General features: G+C 38.4%; 1 protein-coding gene across 27 annotated transcripts in view; it reads right to left on the minus strand.

Moving 5' to 3' along the window:
• adgrl2a (adhesion G protein-coupled receptor L2a) overlaps positions 1-25,688 on the minus strand; it is a 113,254-nt gene that overhangs the window by 69,664 nt on the left and 17,902 nt on the right. For all 27 annotated transcript variants that reach the window (XR_007932581.1, XR_007932583.1, XR_007932582.1 and 24 more), the window contains exon 2: positions 19,908-20,092. Coding sequence is in view for 23 of the 27 variants with exons in the window: in XM_051912303.1 (XP_051768263.1) it covers positions 19,908-20,016 (109 nt within the window). In the remaining 4 variants the exon portion in view is untranslated. The remainder of the gene's footprint in view (positions 1-19,907; positions 20,093-25,688) is intronic.

The following is a 25,688-nucleotide window of genomic DNA, read 5'->3' on the forward strand; positions in this document are numbered from 1 at the left end:
AGAAACCCTGGTTTCTTTCCCAAGGCCCGGTGTTGGGGGCTCCTTGTCGTCGCGTAACGCTAACGACGGATGCATCCCTCACCGGTTGGGGGGCGATCATGAGTGGTCGCTCGACTCAGGGTCTGTGGAGGGGTCATTATCTTTCCTGGCACATAAACCAGTTAGAGATGATGGCTGTGTTCCTGGCACTCAAACACTTCCTCCCAGATCTCAGGGGCCATCATGTGTTGGTCCGCACGGACAACACAGCGGTGGTCTCATATATAAACCATCAGGGGGGTCTGCGGTCGCGCCCCTTATGCAAGTTGGCACACCAGATCCTCCTGTGGGCCCAAGGGAGGTTGCTGTCAGTCAGGGCAGTTTACATCCCAGGGCGTCTGAATCAGGAAGCAGACATCCTGTCGAGGCAGGGGCCGAGGCCCGGGGAGTGGAGACTCCACCCCGAGGTGGTGGAGCTCCTTTGGGAGCGCTTCGGGAAAGCGGATGTGGACTTGTTTGCGTCTCTGGAAACGACCCAATGTCCTCTCTATTTCTCCCTCTCATATCCAGCCCCCCTGGGGTTGGACGCTATGGTGCAGACGTGGCCGAGGCTGCGTCTGTACGCCTTTCCCCCGATTGCTCTGCTTCCGGGAGTTCTGGAGAGAGTGCGCCAGGATGGGGTCCAGTTGCTCCTAGTAGCCCCGTTTTGGCCGGGCCGAGTATGGTTCTCGGACCTTATGTCCCTCCTCGACGGCTCTCCTCTGGAGATTCCGGTCAGGAGGGACCTACTTTCGCAGGTGGGGGGCTCAATTCTTCACCCCCGCCCGGAGTTGTGGAAGTTGTGGGCGTGGCCTCTGAGGGGGCACAGCTCTTAGATTCCGGTCTCTCTACTGAAGTAGTGGAGACTATGCTCCATTCCAGAGCTCCCTCCACGAGGAAGCTGTATTCCTTTAAATGGAATGTTTTCTCTTCTTGGTGTAGAGAACGTAATGTTGATCCTGTTAACTGCCCAGTTGGTACAGTTCTGGAGTTTCTTCAAGAAAAATTTTCTTCTGGTTTATCTCCTTCGACGCTAAAGGTCTACGTGGCGGCCGTTGCGGCTTACCATGTTCCTTTGGAGGGTGCTTCTCTGGGCAGACACCCTTGGGTTACTCGCTTCCTCCGTGGTACTCTGAGGCTGAGGCCTGCGGCACGTCAGAGAGTTCCCACATGGGACTTGGCTATAGTGTTGGAGGGCCTGTCTACTGCTCCTTTCGAGCCTATTGAAGAGGTTCATGTTAAATTCCTCACTCTAAAGACTCTTTTCCTCCTCGCTATCTCTTCGTTAAAGAGAATTGGTGACCTACAAGCCCTTTCGGTCTCTCCCTCTTGCTTGGACTTTGCGCCAGGCATGGTAAAAGCCTTTCTCTTTCCTCGGGAAGGTTATGTCCCTAAGGTCCCCACTAATGTGGCGGGCCCTATTATGTTGCAGGCCTTTTGCCCTCCTCCTTTTCTGGATCCAGACCAGGAAAAACTTAATTTGCTGTGCCCTGTTCGGGCTTTGGATGCTTACGTCCACAGAGCTGCCCTGTGGCGTAAGACGGATCAGTTGTTCGTCTGTTTCGGGGCCCCACGTAGGGGGCACCCCGCATCTAAGCAAACCTTGAGCAAGTGGATAGTTGAGGCTATCTCACTTGCGTATGAGTCTGCCGGTCTTCCTTCTCCTCTTAAGGTCCGTGCTCACTCTACACGGAGTATGGCGGCCTCTTTGGCCCTGTTGTCTGGAGTGTCCCTCCAAGAAGTTTGTGATGCGGCCGGCTGGTCCTCGCCGCACACTTTTGTTAGGTTTTATAACCTAGATGTGGCCTCTACCCCGGGGTCAAGGGTGCTGGTGTCTTAGTGTGCGCTGAACAGTTTCACACAGACAGGCACTCGGTCTTATGGCGGCGTGGGTATCTCGTTCCCAAAGCGCTTGACGCAGCGCGAGTTCCCTTGAAAGGGAACGTCTCAGGTTACGTATGTAACCATGGTTCCCTGAGAGGGAACGAGACGCTGCGTCCCGTTGCCATACTCCCTGCATGCCTGTATCGACTTACTTCGACTTTCAGAAGCTAACTCTGTTTGGTTCGGGTGTGCTTTATAGTTTCCTGGTCATGACGTCACCCGCCTATGACGTTCCGTCACGCCATTGGACAGATTTCACATGTGCTTCACGACGCATTCACGCAGAGGCGTTCCCAAAGCGCTTGACGCAGCGTCTCGTTCCCTCTCAGGGAACCATGGTTACATACGTAACCTGAGACGTTTCCTCTATACAAGCTTTAGTGATGTCCACTAACTACTTGACTTTCAGCCCTGTGTAACATGACCAAAGAGCGATGGGTCAGCCATTCTACTTTCAACGTTATGAGTTTGCTCATTCATACGTAATATTCAAATGTCTTCAAACTTCAATCAACTACTCATTCATTTGCCATTTGAAGCAATTCACCTAAAAACTGCCATAAAATGTATTTGATTTGTCTAATAATAGTCTGGATATGACAAAACATTTTTTTGCTTTGTGATATGCATTTACTTTATGGAATCATGGAGTCATCCAGTGTTTTGTATTGTTTGTTTTGGCTCTAGAGAAACAGCCTGTGGTCTGCCTCTTGTGCCTTTCCTGCGGCGATGCGTAAACTGGCTGTTGGGCTGGTTTTCATCTATAGTTTATGCTCTTTTTTTTCACATCTGTATTATGCTGTGCGGAACACAGGGAGAGGTGTGCGAACTTCCTGTGCATGAACCGGTGCTTTTAAAAGTGAATGGGTCTCCTGCTCTCCTGATTAAATGACGTGGGTCAGGAACGGAGGCAGTAAATAATATATTAAAGAGAATGCTCGATTTCATCGCCATGGCAACCTCTCCAGCAGTGCCATAATCGCTATAATCTCCCCCTGAGGCTTATCAGTCATTCTGGTCAGTCACCACAAGGGTCGCTTTTCAATTCCTTTCAGGTAGATAGGTAGCCAACTCTGAACTCCAGCGAACAGGCCCCACACCGACACACAATGGAGTCCTTTCAGAGCCCTACCTTATCAGTTGCACTGCTGTACATGACTCCACAGATCTGCTTGGTGCAACTGGTGGGAGAGCCTTTTAATCAGGGCTCAAATACACCTCCCATTTAACCTCGTCGAGCTCCGTTACCGTGTAAATGTTTTCATACATACAAGGTGCTTTTGTACCGCCGAGATTCGTTGCGGAAAACCGATACATGTGTTTTTAATTACACAAGATTTTGTACGATGTTGGGGCAAAGAGGTTTCGATAATGCTTCTTATTACACTGCATTAAAAACATGCCGTTAGAAGTTTAATTCGTATATCCATTCTTTACCAGAGTGCTTCTCAACTTGTAATTTGCGAGCCAACAGTGGGTCTATCTGCAATGGTAAAATACAAATAATAAAATCACTAACCATATAATTGTGCACAGTTAGGATAGCAAAATGAAAAATGGAAGACATTTCTGTATTGTTTTTGTACAAAATTTCTGGTATATTGAGTTGCAACTTAGTATTAAACACCAAATCCTAATATGAAATTTGAATCCTGAGGCAAAAATCATTATAGAAACACTGCTGTAGCATTGGTGGTAACACTTTTTTAAATATTTTTAATGCATTTATTATGCATTGTAATGCACCTTATAATGCATTGTATGAATAACTCTAACCACAGTTATAATACAGTAATATACATACATTATATATTATACTTATATTACGCCTTTAGAAAAGTATTATGCATTAAAAGACAACCGATTTCAGATTTAACTTGGAATCTCCAAATATTATAAAGCATTTTAAGTTACAATTATTTATGAAAATATATAACGCATTATAACATACATTATGAATACCTTTATAATGCATTATACTTAAAGGCTTTAAGTAAAGTGTTACCGCATTGGTAGGACAGGGATGATCTGAAAAGTGAGGGTGACACATCATAAAACTTACCAGCTTTGCTCATGAATATTAATTAACATATGTATGCCTGAACACTGGTATATAGATGCTAGTCAGATGCTAGTCTTAGTAAAATTACTGCTTAAATTGTTTGTTCAGTTCACTGCTGATGCAACCAGGTTACAGAGGCTTTGGCATGGTCTTAAATTAGTGCAATTTTTTTTTTTTTTTACAGCCAGGAAAAATAAACCTGTTTAAAATATAGTGATTGTTTATTTATTTATTTATTTATTAAAAAAAGGTAGGAAGTACTTAGAAATTTCTAAAAGTATGAATGTGTTTATACGCTAGCTACACCCACCGTAAGCACAGCTAGTAGTCCTAGCGTCCTTACCGGAAACTCCAGGATCAGCTTTCGCTGTGACGGTAAGTCAGGGGTTCCTGCGTCTCTGCTGCCCAATTCCCATGATCCTACTCTAATTCCGTCATCACCTTTAGGGTGACATTGACCCATTCTGTGAGCAACAGCCAGGCAAAAATGCTAATTTGACGAGGACAGCGGACGGTCTCTTTGGAGCCATAATATTTTAATCTCCCCAACGTGGCAAATCAATCGGAAAGTGACCATCTGCCAGGATATGAGTGTCACTGCAGAGGGGTAATGAACAGAGCGCGAGTGATAAAGATCACCATCATCGGTCTGCTGTAAGCTCCCTCGTACCGACCGCAGAGGAGCCAGATGACAAACAGATGAGTCATGTCACCGTGTCACCTAATAAAGAAATATTACCAGATTCAAGAAAACAGCCCACGGAAGAGTCCCTTATGCTCTGCGCTTTTCGTGTATGATAATAGAATGCAGCGGTTTTGGTATTTGCAATAAGGTTGAGGTGAGATCTAAACTGCTTTCATAGTCTTCCGGGAACAGCCACTGGGGCCGACAGCAAAGAGTTTTAATATGGTTATTCAAGCTTGACACGGCATGCTGTCCCACCGAGAACCGAAAGGATTCCGGACCTCATCATGCTTGCCAAGCCCTGTTAATGTAGTTTGAACTGTGCTTTGTCCTGTCAAGGGCTACAGCTGTTTGTAAATGAGCTTGCAGTTTCAAAGCTGGCCAGTATTATTACACACTTGCGGTTGACAACGTTGCTTACTGGGGGAGCTTTAAAGGAGGAAAGGGACCCATAATACCCCGAATCAGCTTGCAGCCACTGGAGACGCAGCTTGATACCTGCAATTTTTTGATGCTTTCTTGCTCCCTGCTAGCCAAATACTAGAGAAATCTATAGAAGGCAAAGACGCCAATGAGAAGACGACTCTTCCTCCCACAGAGCGGTTTCCATAATCCCGCAATATCCTTTATAAGGGCATGTTGTCTTTAGAAGTCAGGTCTCACCAGAGGGAGAACAACAGGGCAATGCAAATATCCTCAACAGGGGAGACGCTCTCAGGCTGAATGAGATTTGTGTGGGGAACAAAAAAAATGTTTTTATTGAAGCTCGGTAAGCTACGATAAGGATGCAACCCTCAGCGTGGGTCCGAGCAAACATCTTCGGTATTCTGTGGCCAAATCTTAGCATTATAACTTTATTAACTAGGCAAATGTCTACAGTGGAAACTGAAGCCTGGTATTAATCCAGATATTGAGTTTCAGTGAGACGGCCACTCTTACTGACCACTTCCGCTGTCCTGACACATTATTGGGCCATTAAAAACACAATACAAAAAAAAAAAAAAAAAAGAAAAAAGAAAAGAAAAAGAACTTGCAGTGTCAGTAGTTTAGCAAAAAAGCGTTAAACATGTTTGTGAGCTATCAGCTCCTGGGCTCATTGGTATTCAACACCACCATTTGCCCCAATTCATCTGCATCCTTCTCTTCCATGGCAACAGCAGGCAGGCTATCAGGAGGTTCTTTGATATAGGTACATGCTAAATAAAAAAAATAAAAAACACTGTCATTTAGTTTGGGGTAGGACTATAAAACACATCCTGCTGGTTCTCGCATTGTTAAGAGAAGTCTTTGTAAAACTGGCTTCAAGCTTGTTGTCATTTGTATTAGGTCCAGCCCCTCCTTTTTTACGTAACTCTGCTGAGACTTTTTTTTTTTTTTTTAAATCAGTTTTACAGACTATTGTATGTTTTATGGTATGATGCTATTTATTTTATTTATTTATTTATTTATTTATTTATTTTTTACATGAGCATTTTTCTAATTTTTAATTATGACAAAAAACAAAAAAAAAAAAAAAAAAAAAAACACACACATTAGCTGATTTTAAATTTTGGTTTACAAATGGTATCAGTTTTTTAATTTTAATTTTAATTTTAATTTTTTTACAAAACCATATAAAAAAGCAACATGAATCCAACAAGTCTACATTTGTAGTAGATAGGCATGCAATGTGAACTAGCTTTTTAAAAAGATTTTTGATGATTTTCAAAACATTTTCCAAGCAAATGAGTTAAGTGCACTTAGTAATTTTTAATTATAAATACAATTTATATATAAAGAAATTAATAGTGAAAAAAATAGTAGCCATTTTATTTTACATGGAGCATGTGATCTGAACATTTTGGCCTTCATTGGGTGACCTACCCAATGAAGGCCAAAATGTTCAGATCACATGACCACTCAATTAGTATTCACTTTATCTTGGTCACTTTTGCTTACTAAAAAAAAAAACCAAAAAAAAAAAAACAGTAATGGATGACTGATGATATAGCTTTTTTACAATAGTAACTGAACATATTTGCTTTTGCATGTTTTTACTTATAAAGGACCCTTGTAATATAATGCAATTATCTTAAAGTAGGCATCAAAGATTCTTGACACTACATGTCTTTACAAAGACAAAAATTACTAAGTCCAGCTATTAGATAAGAAGCCACTACACATATTTCTGAGTTCTTTGTTTTTTTCAGTGCTGTTAAGTGGCACAAGCGAGACCAACAACCTCCACACTGACTTACACATGTAAATCAACCTTTACACTTAATTAAGCACAATGGGCCGTATCAAGGTCATGAATTCTTCCTTTATAGTCGTCTATTGACGAAGCATCAACTGCACCGCCAGCGTCTGGCTTTCACACCCTGCTTCATATCTGAAAACCCTCGAGGGGACACTAAAAATGCAAGGACAACCTGGAATAAAAAAGCCTATATGACACTTGTGCTGTATGATTTTAAGTTCACAAGCTATGGGTATTCATTAGCAAGATATACGGTGAGATAATTCCACCCCAGAATCTATCTGCTGCTCTTAAATTGCTCACACTGACAGAAATTAGTGCTTATATGCCTTGTTCGAATTCTCATTTAACTACACCAGAAAAGAAAGACCCAGGGCAAAGGGTTTGCCGACATTTACAGAGACATGTTGAAATATTCTATTTTTGGGTAACACGCCGTTAATGGCCCCATCACAATCTGATATCCTAATAAACCTATTCCATCCAATCAAACAAGATTGCAATCCACACTATATACTGTATTAAAGACCTCACCCAGTCCTCACCCAGTCCAGTATAACTGGAAATCAAATGGAAAACTGAGTTACCGCATCCGTGGTGGCTTACAGATGCCTTAAATATAAAATAGAATGCAGTAAAGTTCTGAAAACCACACACATGGGAAAAAAAATGTGGTGTTTGCTAAGTGAAGCATCACTATTAATATTATATATATGAAGAGTTTGGAATTAGAATGAACCTTTGAGTGGAAAACCCAATAGACTGACATAAAAGAAGGGTCCAGAATATAGAGTCTCTTTTGATTTGGGACAGTAACTACCTAGCAACCACCCAAAACACACTGGGAACTGCAAAGATGTGTTAAAAACACTCTGAAGACCTTAGCCAGAATTGTGAAGAACCACATAGCAACCCCCTAGCATCAACCTACAACATCCTAAAAGGCTTTTGCAGTGCTCTAGCTATATTATACTTCAGTAAAATTTATTTTATTTTAAATAATATTTGTTTTAGTATGTAAAACCTCTGTCTCTCAGAAGTGTCAATTGCTTAGTAAATAAAAAAGGTTTGAAGCTCTTTGGATGTAGTTTTAATACTCTTGACCTTGAGGTCCACAGAATGTGCATTAGAAACAGATGACATCTCCTCCGGTACTAAATAAGATGCCTCCAAAAGAATTTCAAGGCTAAAATGTGCTAATAAATGAATGTGAGAGAAAAAAAAAAAATAGACAAAATATGTGCTGTAAGAGTTCTGATCTAAAATGCTATATTCAACATGCTGTTTTTCAAACTATGTGTTCATGGCTCATGAAAAGTTATTCATTCAGTTATTATTATTATTTTTATTATTACAGATAACTAGAAAAGTCATGGGAATTCATTGACAATGGAGACAAAGCTGATACTCTAATGAAACAAAAGAAGTCCATGAAGTCCCCGGAGCTATAAAAGTAAAAATTTACCTCTGGGTTTTTAAACAGTCTCTCCTTCAGACTCCTTAAGAACTCATGTTTGCCAGTCTGAATAGTGCAAGGAAGCACTATAGCCTCTGTTTTACAAAGTTCATGGAAATTGGCTTTGGTCAACATTACTTTAAATGTATGAATGTGAGGTTCTTAACTTTTGGACCACTTTTCAGTAAAATCACAGGCACCCAGACTCTTCAGCACATAACAGCCCCCGCTGTAGTCCGGCTGAAAGGATGAGTGTGTTTGAAAACGTGTCTGAGGCTGTCTGAAAAATATCAGAATGTAGTCAGTCACTCAGACTGCAGAGACGAGGCGCAGATGGCCCTGAATGCTTGAGATGCTACAGCAAAAAGAAAACTGACTGAACAAAAGACTGAACATGAGCTATTTCCAATGTATTATATATACACTAGCATGGAATGCTGTGTAAACTGGGTAGTTTTTCCACATTAAAATGTCATATTTGATAATTATTATTTTAGGAAAGAGTGTATAAATCATGCAGACATAGACCAGATTCAAGGTGTTTCTTAAAAAAACACTGTTTCAAGCATTGCAGTGGGATTTAAGCACCAATTTTGAGCTTTAAACTAAGTAAAACAGAACATCTTTGAATCATTTGGAGAACCTTGTATTGAAACCCACAGTCTTAAGTTGTCTCCTTCAGTATTTTCTTATGTATTTATGTATTTAAGATAAGCAAGTGCTTAGGAAAAATAAATAAATAAATAAATAAATACAATATTACATGTGTAGTTCTCATAAATTTTTATAAACTTTCCATCCAAAATGGATATTATTGCACAAACACAGTAAATTGTTCTTTCCTTTTCCATTTTAAAAATCTCCTTTTAAAAAATGATCTCAAGAAATGAGTTTAAGTGTTAATAAACAAGCTCAATTAATTAATATTAAAATAAGCTATAATTATACATTAAAAGTAACGGGGTTGACAGTTTTACAGTTCATTTACTAGTCTGTGCTTAAGGTAATTTCACTTCCTTCAAGAGATTTCTAACAAAGAGAATCAATTTATGGTAACGGGGTTGACAGGTTAAGTTTTTCCTATTCTCACAACATAATAAAGTGAAAAAAAGGAGAAATTGATTTGTTCTTGTTGAGTTTATTTATTTATTTATTTTTAAAATTGTTTTTATAATGATTATGTCAATTTTAGTTTGCTTGATTTAATAATTGAATTGCATTATGATGGTAACATGGTTGATAATCTGTGTACAATCTATGTATGTTTTGTTTTAAATGATACATTTTCACTAAAATATACTGTTTTAATACATTTAATATTTTAGCTGTACAGAAAATTACACCAATCAAAGAGTCAAAAAAAGCAACACATGCCAAAATAGCTCTCTAGCTCCACCCACTCCCATATTGTAGGTCTAAAGCCATAAAGTACACAGTCTTGTACCTTTGTCATTTTTGTCTGATTTTCAAAAACATATTTGCTTCAAATCAAAGTTTGTAGAGTTGTGATTCACCTCATAGCTGATTGGTTTGGTTCATGGGTTATAACTCTTCAATGAAGACTTTTTTAAAATCCCCATGGGGAAAATGAATGGGAAAAAAAATATTTCCTGAACTAGCCCCTCTGAAAACGGGGGTGGGAACTTTTGCACTCTATGGGCCCTATTTTAACAATCTAAGCACATGGTCTGAAGCGCATGGCACAGGTCAATTTATGGTAACGGGGTTGACAGGTTGAGTTTTTCCTATTCTCACAACATGATAAAGTGAAAAAAGGAGAAAAGTATTTGTTCTTGCTGAGTTTATTTATTTATTTATTTATTTATTTTAATTGTTTTTAAAATGATTATGGCAATTTTTGCTTGCTTAATTTAATAACTGAATTGAGTTATGATGGTAACAGGGTTGATAATCTGTGTACAATCTATGTATGTTTTGTTTTAAATGATAAATTATCACTAAAATATACTGTTTAATACATTTAATATTTTATAAATTATTATAATGGCAATGTATTTTTTTTTTCTTACCTTTTATGATTACTTTAATCACTTTCATGTTAAGTGAATTACCATTGTGTATGAAATTCTATATAAAATAAACTTGCCTAAAAACTAAATGGTTGGTCCGCCATTCATTGTTAAATTTATTATTGTTGTATTACTTACAGATATATTAATGAGGAACACAAAAGACACTCATTTCACAAAATGTCCCAAATATCAACATCAACCTTCTGTAAAGGGCTCAGTTCCAAGGCACAAAGTAAAAATTAACGACACCAGCTTTCCGACCTTTAGATTAATCTTGTTCTTGGGAATTTTTCTTTGTCTGGGTGTCTACCTCAAAGCATTTTTTAAACTACAACAGGATACAGATCATTTAGTAGGACTAGCGAGAACAAACCTCCCTGTGAGTAACAGAATCTGCTGCACATTTTCAGCCATCGATCTTTGAGATGACATCACTGATACACTCTCCGCTGAAGAACGACTGCAACATCTGCTGTGACGGCCACACAAATGGGAACTGTCCTAATTTATATAGCAAGAAACTGAGGAATGCTAAGCTAGTCTTGTGTTACTCACTGAAAATGAAGCAATTCAAAAGCCTTTGATCTTATATTTAGTTGTTGTTACATTAATAGGTTACCCAAAAATAAAAATCTTGTCATTACAAACTTTTATCACAAAACGATGCCTGCTTATATGGAAAAGAGCAGAAGAAAGAACAGAGTGCAACAGCTGGGTTCCAGAAGCAAAAACTCAAAAAATTCAGTTGTGGTTGTTAATCCAAATGGTTGTTAATCCATGGTATGCGTTTCTTCTGAAGCCTTCAGCCCGCATTATTATGGCAACTTATTTTTAAAACAATCGTGTGTAGCAGCAGAATTTCTGGTGAACAACTACATTACCCATGATGCTGTACAGAAAATTACACCAATCAAAGAGTCAAAAAAAGCAACATGTGCCAAAATAGACCTTTAGCTCCACCCACTCCCATATTGTAGGTCTAAAGCCGATACACAGTCTTGTACCTTTGTCTTTTTGTCTGATTTTCAAAAACATTTTTGCTTCAAATCAAAGTTTGTAGAGTTGTGATTTACCTCGTAGCTGATTGGCTTGGTTCATGGGTTATAACTCTTTAATAAAGACTTTTTTAAAATCCCCATGGGAAAAATGAATGGGAAAAAATACTTACGGAACTAGCGCCTTTGAAAAAGGAGGCAGGAATTCTTGCACTCTATGCGCCCTATTTTAACAATCTAAGAGCATGGTCTGAAGCGCATGGCACAGGTGCACTTAGGGTGTGTCCGAATCCTCTTTTGTTAGTTTAATGACGAAAAAAAAATGGTTGGCACACCAGGCGCATGGTCCAAAAGGGTTGTACATAGTCTCTTAATGAGTCAAGGGTGTGTTTTTGGTGTAATGTGCAATAAACCAATCAGAGTGTCATCTCCCATTCCCTTTAAAAGGCAGTTGTGCTTACACCATGGCGGATTCGCTATTTACATGGTGGAATTTGCAAGCGGAAAGACTGAACGCTTCTCCAGAGAGGAATACTTTTATTTTTAATATTTAAAATTGTTTGTGTGCTGCTGCGCATTCCTGTGAGTGTAGCAAGCATAGTGTACACTCGTTGTGCACCCTATAGGCGCATATTACTAACGTACCCTTTAAATAACAAAAAAAATAAAAAGTACTGCGCCATTGACTTTAGACCAGGTTTCTGTTGGTCAATGGCACAGTCGTTTTCAATTGCCTCAAAATAGCAACACGCCAACAATGCGCCTGAACACACCTCGTTTTTAGACCAGCACACCCATGGGCGAACAGATGGGCGTGAGTGCATTTGCTATTTAAACAACGTGGCACTGGATGTGAAAATGATTACTGCGTCAGGCTGAAACTAGCAAAAAAAAAAAAAAATTGCATCATGCCTGGCGTCGCATTGCACTGGGTGTATGATAGGACACTATGTCGTGCAAGTTTAGAATGACATGTAGGTGAGTAAACATCAACAGAAATTTCAATTTGGGGTGAATTATCCATGTAATTGTTAACGTGACTTCAGTTCCAGTAAGTGAAAGAGAGACCCATTATCTAAACAAGTTAATGTGGGAAAGACATAGTCTGTTTGATCAGCGTCACCGCTCTACAGCCATCTTGATTTTAGTCTTCTAGATCAGTGATGATGTTCAGAGATTCAGGAGTAAAACAGAAGAAAGGAGATGAGTAACAGTGATGCATCTTTTCATCTTTGTTTTCAAAGATCCGAGACTGGAACGTCTCAGAGGCGAATACACAGCCCCATCTCTCGACTTCATCCATCAGTCTGATCGAATCTTTCAGACTCGAAACAAAAACAAGAGAAGTGAAACAAAGATGGTTATAATAGGGGCCTGTATCTCCTCACGATATCACCTCCTCAAGATCTCCTAAACAACCACATTACAGAGAAACAGTCCTGAGAGCGCCAGAGAGCCGAATCGTAAATATTCCACAGCACAATTCTGTTTAGATTTGATATGTGCTTTAACAAGAAGATAAGGTGTAAGGTCTGATTTCAGTGGGTCTGCTGTGACCTCCTGCTGCTGTACCCATCATTTCACCAACCAGCTTGACACCAAACAAGATAAGAGAGAGCCAGAGACACAGACACAACACACACAGACTCATGTGGGCTACATCCACTGAAAACCTGCAAACACTCAGGAACTTGTAATAAGAGATGGTCTTCATCACTGTCAATTTAAGCAATGCATAGTTGTCTTCTCAGCTGAAACTGTCCCTGAAAGAGCAGGCATTTCTCTCTAATGCCATCAGTATTGAGGAAGCAACTTTGAAACTGCAGCTTGCCAAGCTGCAAATAATTTGAAGTAGTTCAATTTACAGCCAAGCTCCTCCTGAAAAAGTAGTTAGCTAAAACTAACAAAAGGTAACTGACTACACTGAAACTGCTTAAGCAAGCAATACCCACCAATTAAAACTGACTGAATTGAAATTCACTGGAAAAATGTGGTAATCTGCAATTGTTGCTAATTTGCTGCTAATTTGTTATGTTTGTTTAGTGAGATCAGATAACATTTTTGACTTGAATAAAACTAGATAAATTAGATGTTATTACATGGAGCAAAAATTATTACCTGGAAAAAAATAAATAAATAAAATAAATAAATAAATAAAAAGATGCAGTTTTGGTTGTCTAAAAATCTAAGGTATTCTGTTTAAATGCCTGACATTATATATTCAAATAAATAAATAAATAAATAAATACGGTTCATGCAGTTAGACGACGAATACAGTCAGTGACAGGCGATCAACACTTCAATCCAGAAGGGGGCGTGCGCGGTAATGCATTGTAGCCTAACCACTTTTAACCAGCATTAACCACCAATAATCGGAATAAGCTCTGTGTTTTGTTACTTTCGATAAGAAGCAAAGTGTCTTTTTTTTTTTTTTTTTTCAAATTCTATCAATTTTATCACGGAATTCAAACAATAAATGCCGTTTTGACGCGTTTTTTTGATGTGGCGTAACAGATGCTGTATATTAGGTGCCTCCTCGGTTCAAACGGCAGCGCGCAAAACGCCAGTGAACGCGATCATCTCTTCCTCTTCACTACCAGTTACAGAATGAACATGAACGAACATCTATACACAGGTATGTTGTGTATAGTAAACATATCTCGTGTAATCGCTCAATCAGTGTTTCAATCGCAGAATGACGTCAATAAAACAGCTTGTAAACAATAGCTGCGTCTCATTTCGGAGGCTGAGTCCTCCGGAGGTCGCATTTGAAGGCTGCATATGTCATTGAGGCGGTCTTGTTTAAGAAAAATAACCGTTGGATTGCAAATTAAGAAAGAAAATACTGTATTTCACACCGCACAAGGAATAACCATCAATTTTGTTATAGTTACTTTTCTTAAATAAGACATCCTTGATGACGTATGCAGCCTTCAAATGCACCCTCTGGAGGACGCAGCCTCCGAAATGAGACACAACAAATGTCACACGTTTACCTCAGAAAAGTCATTCTGTGTCCACAGCTGTTCACTAGAGAAATTAACTCTGTCGCTAAATATATGCACTATAATAGCCTATATATTAATTATATGTTACTTAATCTGTTAGTGATGTCTTAATTATTTAATATATGTTTAAATAAATACGTCATGAAAACATGTTATTACAGCCACTGTGTAAATGATCATATTTCAACAACGAATTGGAGAAACATAATTTTATAATTAGAAGTTAATGCAAAAACTGCCTTATGTGCAATTTACATGTTTACATACAATTTTTTTTTTATTATTATTGTTTGAGTGTTGGTGATTATATCTAAAAATAAATAGCAACTGCATTTAATAGTATGAACTCTGTTGTTAATTGTAACCTTTAATATTACAGTAATGTGCAAGTAAGGACTCTACATAGTTTACAGCATTAGCAGAGATAGATTTTATTTATCCTTAAGAATATTTTAAGTACAATTGAATGAATGAATTGAATGTTAAAGACAGAGACACAGTTTGTTCAGTAAACCACTGTTTAATAAATAAAAAAGTTTAGTTGTACCGAATCCGTACCAAACCGTGACTTCAAAACCGAGGTACGTACCGAACCGTCATTTATGTGTACCGTTATATATATATTTATATTAAAATAAATAAATGTTTAGATTAAATATCTAGATAAGAACATGTCATTTCAGGCATTTAAACAGACTGTTTTGCACTCAGTCTGTTTCAAAAGCTTTAAAAAAATTACAACACAGTTGTTCAAGCCCTAAACTATGGGAAAACAGCTGATCTACTATCATTCATATTGTTGCCATTTTTAGATAGTTGTTCCCCAACTGAATGCCACAAGAAGAATTTCACTCTGTAAAAAAAAAAAAAAAATATAAAAAATGCCTGTCCTATGTTAACATGCTTTATGCAGCTGATTAGGGCTAAATGCAAAACAATGCAAATGAATTGACAACGTCAATGAGTTTCAGTCTTTCTCATCGGATTCATCACCCACACCCGCAAGTCTATTATCCTGAAACCATGCTGCAAGCTCTCGTTTTGTAAGCCACTACTAACACTAATAGAGACCAATAACACAATGTTTTGTATCATCCAGACCTCGCGGGAAGAACAGGAAACAAAGTAACGAGTAACATGTGACTGGCCCTGTTTGATTTTTGCATGACAAACACCAATCAGGAGGCAGCTGTGATGAGGCTTAATCCATTAAAACCAGCGTCTCCTCCCGGTTAAATCCTAATGAGGATTTAAAGAGCTCGGCTGCAGGGGGCCGTCGGACAACAGACACACCTTGCTGAGCGGTCTGCCCCCGACCCACTATTCTCCTTTCTTATCATACAGATCAGGAGGAGGGCTGATGAAAGATGGTGAAGACGAATGCGGGCATATTGACCCCCCGGCCGCTCGGCATTATGGGAAGTCTGATCCCTCAGTCTGATAGAAAACCCCTGGGTAAGAGGAAAAACAAAAAGCAGGAGACAAGAAGAAGAAAGACACAAAGAGAGCTGTGTAGTCTGAGGTATAAAACCGAAAACAAAGGAATCCGAGATCTGGATCCAAGATCTTAATAAAGAAGCTAAATACGGGCAAATTCAGATATATTGATATTGACGGAACGTCGATATGAACAAAAAGCCACAGGGCTGAGGCTGAGGGGAATTGGCTTTAGCCGCTCAAAGATAATCAGTTTCGCTAGTTTAAATGTTTCCTTACAAAGTGTAACTGCACAGATGGGATTTTGAGGCATGTGAAAGGCTTGTCCACACTTGTCCGTCTCTAAAGAGAACGGCGCTTTTTCACAGCAGGATCCACGTCATTTAATCAGACCCTTCAGTAACAAACAAATCTGCGATGAATCTTGCACATTAGCATTCTCTGTTTAAATACACAGGGAATGCATATATATATAGAACCCTAAGCTTGTCTGCAAGACTAGCTGAGCTGGTTAGTCTAGTTTATTTTGATGATTTAAGAAGGGTTTTGGGCACTTCTCAACTGGTCAGGCTTGGGAACCAGCAAAGACCAGCAAACTCCCTTAGGCTGGTTTGTTTACTTTTTCTTCTTATTTAAGCAGGGTTAGCGTTACCAAAATGGATCTGGATCCCGGATCAAGAAAAATAATTAGAAAATAGCTAGTTCTTTCTATTATTTTTTGTTTCACTTACATTCCAGAGAATAGACATAAAATCACAATACAAAACACATATTTTTCCCTAAAATACTTGCTTGACACATGAGGAGACAAATGCACAACCCCGTCAATCAAAGAAACTGGAAAGATCCGTTCTAATTCTGTCTGTGTGTGAGTTCAGAGAGACCAACAGCCCAGAGACATGGAGAAAAGGACAGAAGATGAGAAAGAGACATGTGGGTGGGAGAAAGACCGTGAGAGTGAGACAGCTAGACAAAGACAACAACAGAAACAACTCAACAAACCTTGATATGAGCACCCCCCCCCCCCCCCCCCCCCCAAAAAAAAAAAAAAAAAAAACTAAAATAACCAGCCTTCATTTCTCATGATACATGATACATGAACACAAAACTTATATTTGTGGACTCACACAAGCACACACACACACACACACACACACACAGATATATATAGAGCTGCCATTCTAGACGTCCCTGTGACATATTTTTACTGTTAATCAGCAGACATTCAACTGAGGTGTTTAAAGAGTCGAGATAGACAGCTCATTTCAGTCAGAGAGACAGATGGCTCATTTCTGCCAGAAAGACAGACGGCTCATTTCAGACAGAGAGACAGACAGCTCATTTCAGTCAGAGTTTGAAGGCAAGAGGGACAGCAGCTGTCCAAATAAGGGGCCCATCTGAGATGGAAAATATGATTTTTAGGTTACACTTATATAGGGAAGAGTGTTAACCTTTGGGGGATGATTCAAATGTAACAAGGATTTGTAGAATTGTATTGGGCGATATGACAAAAATTCACCTTATATATAAGTCATTTTAAAACAAGGTTACTCTGCATATATATTTTTTTGTATTTATGTATTTATTTTTATTTTATATTGAAAAAAAATTTAGGAATATATTGGGAATATTTTCATGAAATGAAAGTTACTTCATCTCATCTGATAATGTTCTTTTTTAGAACTTAGAACGGAAATCAACAAATTATTAAAAAAACAAAAAAACAAAAACAAAAACAAAACAAGATTCAAAACTTATTCTACATCCCTTAATCCTGTCCAATACCTGGACTTAACAACTACCTTACTAACTATTAATAAGCAGTAAACTATGAGTTTATTGAGGGAAAAGTCATAGTTAATAGTGAATATATGTTCCCCATACTAAAGTGTTACCATGATAATAAATGATGCTTTTGTGAAGCATGCAGATAGTCAGTTGTGCAAATACTGTATACAGTGTTGGCACGCTTCGACCATCATGTGGAGTATATCATTCAGCTCTTGCTAATGGTGAGAGTTTTCATCCCAAACATTTTCATTTGCTTTGAAGACATGCAAATGACCTACAGTCCTGTATTTATTCATATCATGTTTAGAATCTGAAAATCAATAGGGATGACCTTTAAATATCTAAAAAGTTTGACTAAAACTCCAGTTCTGAGTTAAAAACTGCAGTTGAAATAGAGGCATCATAGGTCAAGATTGCAATCAGCCTCCATGAAAAAAAGAACATCATGAAAGGAAACTATTCACTTGAAGAAAAACTGGCTTATATATTTGCCTAATAGAGGCAGGTGAAAGTTAGCTCTTCAGAAATTAAAAGTTCAATCTTTAATTCTATTTTGTCAAAAGGCTACAGCCGCCAAGAACGCTGTTAATTCTAAGATGTGTGATTTGGAAGTCACACAGAAGCTGTTCTGATATGAATTAAGATGGAGATGGAGAAGTGTTTTTATGAATACAGGCGGGTGGCCGCCGGTCGAGACCACAGTTCCCTGCTATTCGTTGTGAATGAGCCCAAGGCAGCAGGACACGGACGGATATTATTCAGTCCTTTCCATAATTAAAAAAAAAAAAAAAAGAACGGCTCGTATTACTCAAAATCCTTACCGGCAAATTGGCCAGACATATAAAGCAAAGCTTTCTTTCAGAACTACTTAGCCCCATCGTGAAATAAGCCAGTGACAGTATGTTCAAAGAAAAACTGTAATTGCTGGTAAATAATGATGCTAATTTATCAAACAATAAACCTGCACCCCATTACTGTACATGAATGAGTCAATATGAGTCCTGTTGACTTTTATATTAAGTGAACTAAAAAAAAAAGCCTGTACTCTGAAAATGCAGACACAAATGCTTGGCCAACACATGGTACATATTTAACATTTGTTTTTACAATACTATGGCAGTGAGAATCCAACAATACTTATTAATCATGCTCTGACACTGAAATTGAGCTTGTGTAGCTAGAAGTTTCTGCATTTACATATGTTAATGAAACATAAAGATCTATTGGCTGAGGAGAGAAAACAGCCAATAATTTTTTACATTATTAATATGCAAGGTAGTAGGTCATTCTCAGTGTTGTTGAAGTATCATTATGCATATATATATATATATATATATATATATATATATATATATATTATGGCAATTTCTTCAGTTTTGAGGTTTATCATAAAATGACTCACTCTTGCGAAGCAGTAATATCACTACAATTATCAAATAAGCATTAGGAGCTCTAATATAGCTTATCTTATATATATATATATATATAAGACTAATATAGCAATCAGTATATACAGCCCTGATTCATTTCTATAAGAGCACAATGCCATATTTCATGGCATTCAATGGCAGACATACTATCAATAAAACGGCTCCACAATACTTCATCACTGCTTTGCGTTTCAGTTTCATAAAATACCACAAAATGTCGTTTGAGAAGATGCATGGAATACAAATGAGCTACATCCGAACCTATAGACAGCGTTCGGCCCACGAAATGAAATCAGAAAGATGAGATCTGAAGTTTCTAGGATATACTCGAGAGAAACAGGGAACAAACCCTCAAGCAATCAATCTCTCAAAGTTTCTGCACAAGCAGAAACTTCCAGCCATGGCTATGGCAGTAACCCATTTAATTCAATTATAAAAATGCATTAAAAAGATATTACGGCAGGGACAGAGTGTAATGAGGCGTGTTTACTTGAGGATATTGTTTATAATGAGCAGTTGTAGGGTTTAGGCCTATAGTTAGAACAGGACATGAGAGTAAACAGACTGGAGATGAGATGAGGGAAAACTCGGAAACACTGTATGGTCTTTCTTTTAATTTAACCAAAACGAAAACAAAGGCAAGCTCTGTGTTAATGCACACAGCTTCCCAAGAACCTCAGGCTATCTGTCTGGAAGGAAACAGCCATTATTCATCTGAGCTATCAGAAATGGTGTCTGCTTCAAATGTCCACCTCATAAAAGACCAAAAACAGCACCATAAACTCAAACTGGTGACTAATTCAGATGATAGCAAGAATATGTTGCTTTTATGAAAGATCTGTAATATTTTGAGGGGAAAAAAGTCTTACCGTCAGAACTCTGTACGACCGTCAAGACGAACACTAGGCCACAGAGGACCAAAGACTTCCATTCTGAACATCCCATCCTGGCTCTGACTGTACTTGCCGCTTTCCACATGTCTGGGTCGAAATCACTGTAGTCACAACGATCCAGGGAAGTCACTCTGAGAGATAACCATCATTGACCTCCGAGCCTGCAAGAAAACCACAGTGGACTGTCAGTGTTTGGCTGTCGATGAAGAGCTCCTCAGGCATAAAAACTTCCTCCTTTAAACTGCTCCAGTCTCACTCGCCTCAGTTTCTCCACGGATTTTTTTTGTTTGTTTTTTGTTTTTTTCCAGTAGCAAATTCACACAGATTTCCTCCCAGGTGTAGAAACCCTCTACTGGAAGGTGATTGAGACCTGAAACAGCACCTCCCGCATTACAAACAAGCCATTTACCTCAAAGCCTGTCGTTACAGTTTATCTGACTCTCTTCTCCAAAACCTGTTCCACTACCATCCTTGTCTGTGAGGAGGCAGGTTTCTCGTCCACTAAAGCCACCGGTACATATTCTCCAGCCAAAGAGAACTCTATCACATACAGTATCTCATATTTTAAATGTTTTCCTTCTCTGCATGTTTACACCCTCCACCGGCCTCCCATAAAACACACTCATGGCCTCATGGGAAACATCGTCACTCCAGTAACGAGCCACTTAGGAGCCCATTAAAAACAGTGTGTGCACCCCCCTAGGTTTCTTGAAGATACACTAAATATATCTCACCACCCTTTAATACATCATTGCATTACAAGGGCATTTCCTCATGTCTAGTCAAAAAAAAAAAAAAAAAAAAAGTATTGGAATTTTTGCTTCCTGGATTGTCATATATATGGTTGTAAGGTGAGAAATTACTGTTAATTATATTAACATATACAAGGAGAGGTATTCACTGAATAGTACATTTCTGTATGATCAGACAAAGAATGTCTGAATGGCCTCCTATTATTAGTATTCAAAAGTCAACAATGTGACTATAAATAGTATAGTGTTTAATAAATAGTACAAACACACACAGACACACACACACATACACACACACACACAGACACACACACACACACACACACACTCACACACTCACACACACACACACGGTATCAAATCGATTAATCACGATTAATTGCATCTAACAAAAAAGTTTGTTTACATACTATACGTGTGTGTGTATGTATATATGGTGTAAAATGCATATGCTAAACTCCCTATAAAATATATATCATTAAATTTACAATTAATTTTGAATTAATATATTTAATCTGGCAAAAAAACTTTTTGTTTTTGGTTCACATCAAATATTGTGGACACCAACGATACTCATTTCATGGAAAGACTCAAATGGTGGGTGTAGCATCATTAGCATTAGCATTATCAAAATAACAGCACAATGCTGTGGAGCCTCCCAGCCTATTTAGGTTGTGAAAGAGAGTATTTTTTTTTCTCCCTAAAATCATCTGTGCTGAGATTTTCGGAGATAAAAAAAAAAATCACTAGCGAAGCCGTTGTGGTGGCGGCTCACAGCAGTTAGCAGTGAAGAAAATAAATGCATAAAGGATGAGGGTTGATCCCTACATAGTCAAAGGGTGTTCGACTAAATCAACGACAACAGCTCCGTACTTTCATATCTCTGTCTCACGCTGTGAGCAGTTAACATGCTGATCAGTTTCCAGAAGCGGAGCCATGGACGAAGGCGGCCTGCCTGACTCCCGCGCTCCTCATTAAACGTGTTGAGGTCTCTCCCCTCCACGGGAGGCCTTATCTCCCTAAGCTGCAGCAAAGACCACCGATCAACACCTGTTAAGTGCTTCAAACAAATACTGCCGTTCCAACGCTGACGCGGCACAGCGGGAAAGCCTGTTGTCGCCGTTCTGTGTGTTTTGTATTCGCAAATCAAATTAAAAACTCTAATCATGACAAATTAAGACAGCAACCGTTCATCTTCAAAGGATTCGGGCCGGGATGTTTGATACCGGCACTTCCTTTGATTATGGAGCAAACCGGTCTGCCGTTTTATGCCTTCGCTGAATTGTGTTGCTCACATAGAAACTAACAAAGCTATATAAGGGCTGTGATCGATGGAGAGGTCTAGACCCAGAAGGCTTTTTCACAGCTGTGTACATCTGCTCCAACAGCCCAGCAACACTTACAGTTCCTCAACAAAACAGTTGCATGAAATAAAAAGAGAAACTTTGAAAGAACATTCTACTTCTCCGGGTGAGAAGAGAGCCGTTCAAATCAGATCTGAAAGGCCAGTTTGAGATGTTAATGCCAAAACAGAGAAACAAAGGGCAGATGTGTAATTATGCGGCCGCCTTTCTCCCAAGCGGGAGTGAGACCCACCGGAGAATAGAGGAGGAGTCATCCATTCAGAGGGGTGGGTGCAGGAATAATGCACAAGAGGCAAGGCCGAGGGGGGCGGAGGGGGGTTTACAAACTTTACAATGAGAGATTGACAGCTTGCAAGTCTCGCTTGACCTCTGAATTAACCCCCAAGCTTTCAATGAACTACAAAAAGAGCCATGAGATTGATGGTCAAAGAATATGACAAGTGTATAAAAAATGGGCCCATAAACAGGGACACGCATTCACACAATAGAACTCAAACACACCAACGTAGTGACAAAGCACAGAAGCTGACACGCTAAATATTCATCAAAGAGGAATTCGTGAAACATATCTTTTCCTGCTAGGTGATTTTGTAGTGTAGTAGTTTTTTTTTTTTCTTTTTCTTTTTTTTAAGCACTCCATCAGACCAGTAATGTTTAAGTGTTAATAAATTGCAATCTTCCATTTCATGATCTAGCTAAAGTGTTATGTTAGCATAGATTACGTCTTCAGAAAAGTAACAGAGTAACAAGTTTTACAGTTCAATTTGACAGTGACATTGCATACAAGTCGCTGTCTAAAATATAATTTAAAGTCATATTTCTACAAATATTTTTTTACAATTGTTAGTTGTTTATAATAAAAATGCACAATGGTAGCAGAGCAACATTTTAGGGCAGTCCCCATGTGAAACAAGATAAAGTGAAAAAAGAGGAGCTTCTATATCCTTAAAGCATTCCATTCCTTAAAAAGCATTTTTATTATTTGTACAGCTGCTTTAAAAATGGTATATATATATATATATATATATATATATATATATATATATATATAAACAAGCTTTAACTTCAGTATTATTGGAAAAATATTTGAATATTTGTAACATTTAGTTAACCATAAAACCAAACCCTAATCCTAACCCTATAGTAAGTACATGTAGTTACTTAATATTACTTAGTACTTAAATGTATAATTACAATGTATCAAAGACACCTTAAAACCAAGTGTAACCCACTTTATTTTAGTGTCCTTGTTACAGATGTACTTACTATAGTAATAACAGTAAATTATGCATGATTATATGCAACTAACCCTAAACCAAACCAAACCCTAATCCTAATTAATATTACTTGGAACTTAAATATATAATTACACTGTAACAAGGACACCTTAAAATAAAGTGTAACCACAAATTGGTATTGCTAGTAACTTATTGTTCATTATTTTTTATGAGGGACACAAATGTCAACAGTTTTGCAGAATGACCCATAATAGCAACACATACCCTTTCATGAACATTTGCCAGTGAGGAGTTTGTTTTCAATGTTTGCGTATTTGTGCTAGAATATCAGGTCAGTGATCAGATGACAGTGCCCCATTGAGCCAGAAATGCTAGAGGAAATCAATCAGCGGTCCAGGGGTGGGCCAGTTAATGCACAGCAACACACAAGTCATTCTGAACACATCCCATTTGACTCCACTGTCACACATTCACCTTTGCCATCTGGACGCTGCCGCTTGTGTACATCTTAAAACCAGAGGACAAACATCATAATATCAGGGGTGATGGATGTATTAAGGTCAGATGGACGACAATGTCAAACACTAAATGAGCAAATGACAAAAAAAAAACAAAAAAAAACTCTGTGCTATTGTAGAAGCAATGAATGAGGAAACATATGTCATTATAAAAAAATGTAGAGGACAGGAAAAGCAAATCAAATCAAATCTTTCTTTTGCGCAACACAAACAAGGGGATTTTTGCATTCTTTATGAAGCTTGAAAGTTTCAATCCTCATTCATCGCAATTAGATAGAAAAGACTGACCGAGGCAATTTCTCAATTTCTCCTGTTGTTCAGCATAGAGGAAAGAAAGACATGCAGGTTTATAACATGAGGGTGATTAAAAATGAAAGATTTTTCATTTTTAGGTAAACTAATCCGTTAATAGTTCTTAGACCTCTTTCACTAAAACAAATGGAACACTGTACGAAAATACAGTGTTTCCTGCAGCACTATTCAACACTCCGTCGCTGTTGAATCTGCATTGCTACAGCAAAAGAAATTATCTTTTTGTTAGCTTGCTGTCTAAATTAAATGTAATCAAAGAGAAAGCCTGGGCAATGTAAAATACTACAAAGACAATCAATAGACAATATAGCTTTCTGTTGTGTTTTTGGCAGTAATTGTGCACAACAACAAACACTGAGTGATACGGATGTAGTCTGATATGTGGAGTAATAACTTTAAAGACCAAGGCTGCATTTCTCAAAAGCATTGTGAGCTAAGTTGATCGCGAGCAACAGTAAAACAGTAAAACAACAACAACAACAAAACCTCATGAATCATGAACCATCAAAATGACTAAAGGACTTGTTAATGAAATCATTTACGGTCCGGAATTGGATCAGAATTGAATAATAAAAGAAAACAAAATCATTAATTTCCTTGCAGTTCCTATTCCTGCGTTGATTCCTTACAAGCACAGCTGGCTTCTACACCAGAATTGCAAATGTATCATCTTAACTAGCCATTTAGCTCTGTGTTTAAGTCCTGGAAAAGATGCATGAAACCCTGTGTGACAAAACTGTCTCATGACCATGTCAAATCTGAATAACTGCTTTAATGAAAGCACGCAGACAGGGTAAAAAGGCACATATAACGCTTTGAGTGGTGGTAAAATACTGTAATCACTCTTTGTGAATGAAATCTCACTCTTTTTAACTTCTTTTCATCCTTCTCTCAAAGAAGATGCTCGTGATCCATTAATCAGAGTAATCAAGGCCTCTATCAAGCCGCCACACAAGCAAGAGAAGAGAACACAACTAAGAACCAGAGCAGAACCAAATTCAGTACAAACTGGAGCTTCTGGGGAAGTTTCTGGAAATAGATTGAACAGCCCCTTTTTAGTAGAGATTACCCAACACCACATTCATACTCCACAGGAAGGGGGTAGTTTACTCATCTATTCATTATCCTGATACACAGCATTCTAATTCCGACAGTAAATGACATGCACACCGGCGTAATAACGTGCAGAACGCATCAGAAATCCTATTAACATGGCACGGTGTCTCTCAGAGACGATTATAATGGGACTCGACTGCTATGAGTAAGTAAGTTTTAATATGGCCTTCACATATTGTTAACAGTAATTTTGATGTTTTAGTGGACAAGGAGTGGATTATCTGAAAATGAAATTTAAAAAAATGTCATTTCCATTAACTGATAGCGCCAAATTCCTCCTTTCAGGTTGCCGACGATAAGGAGGATTCAGTCCCGTCGTGTTTTCCCGAGAAGCCTCCGTTTTAACGGTAATAGAGTGACATTAATATGGGGAGACGTATAAGAAGGTCAAAAAAAAAATTCTGAGGACCACCATTATACAGGTATCTTACACGGATAGCACCTGCCAATCAGAAGA

The sequence above is a fragment of the Ctenopharyngodon idella genome, chromosome 11, assembly GCF_019924925.1.
Source record: "Ctenopharyngodon idella isolate HZGC_01 chromosome 11, HZGC01, whole genome shotgun sequence".
Taxonomy (NCBI): Eukaryota; Metazoa; Chordata; class Actinopteri; order Cypriniformes; family Xenocyprididae; genus Ctenopharyngodon; species Ctenopharyngodon idella.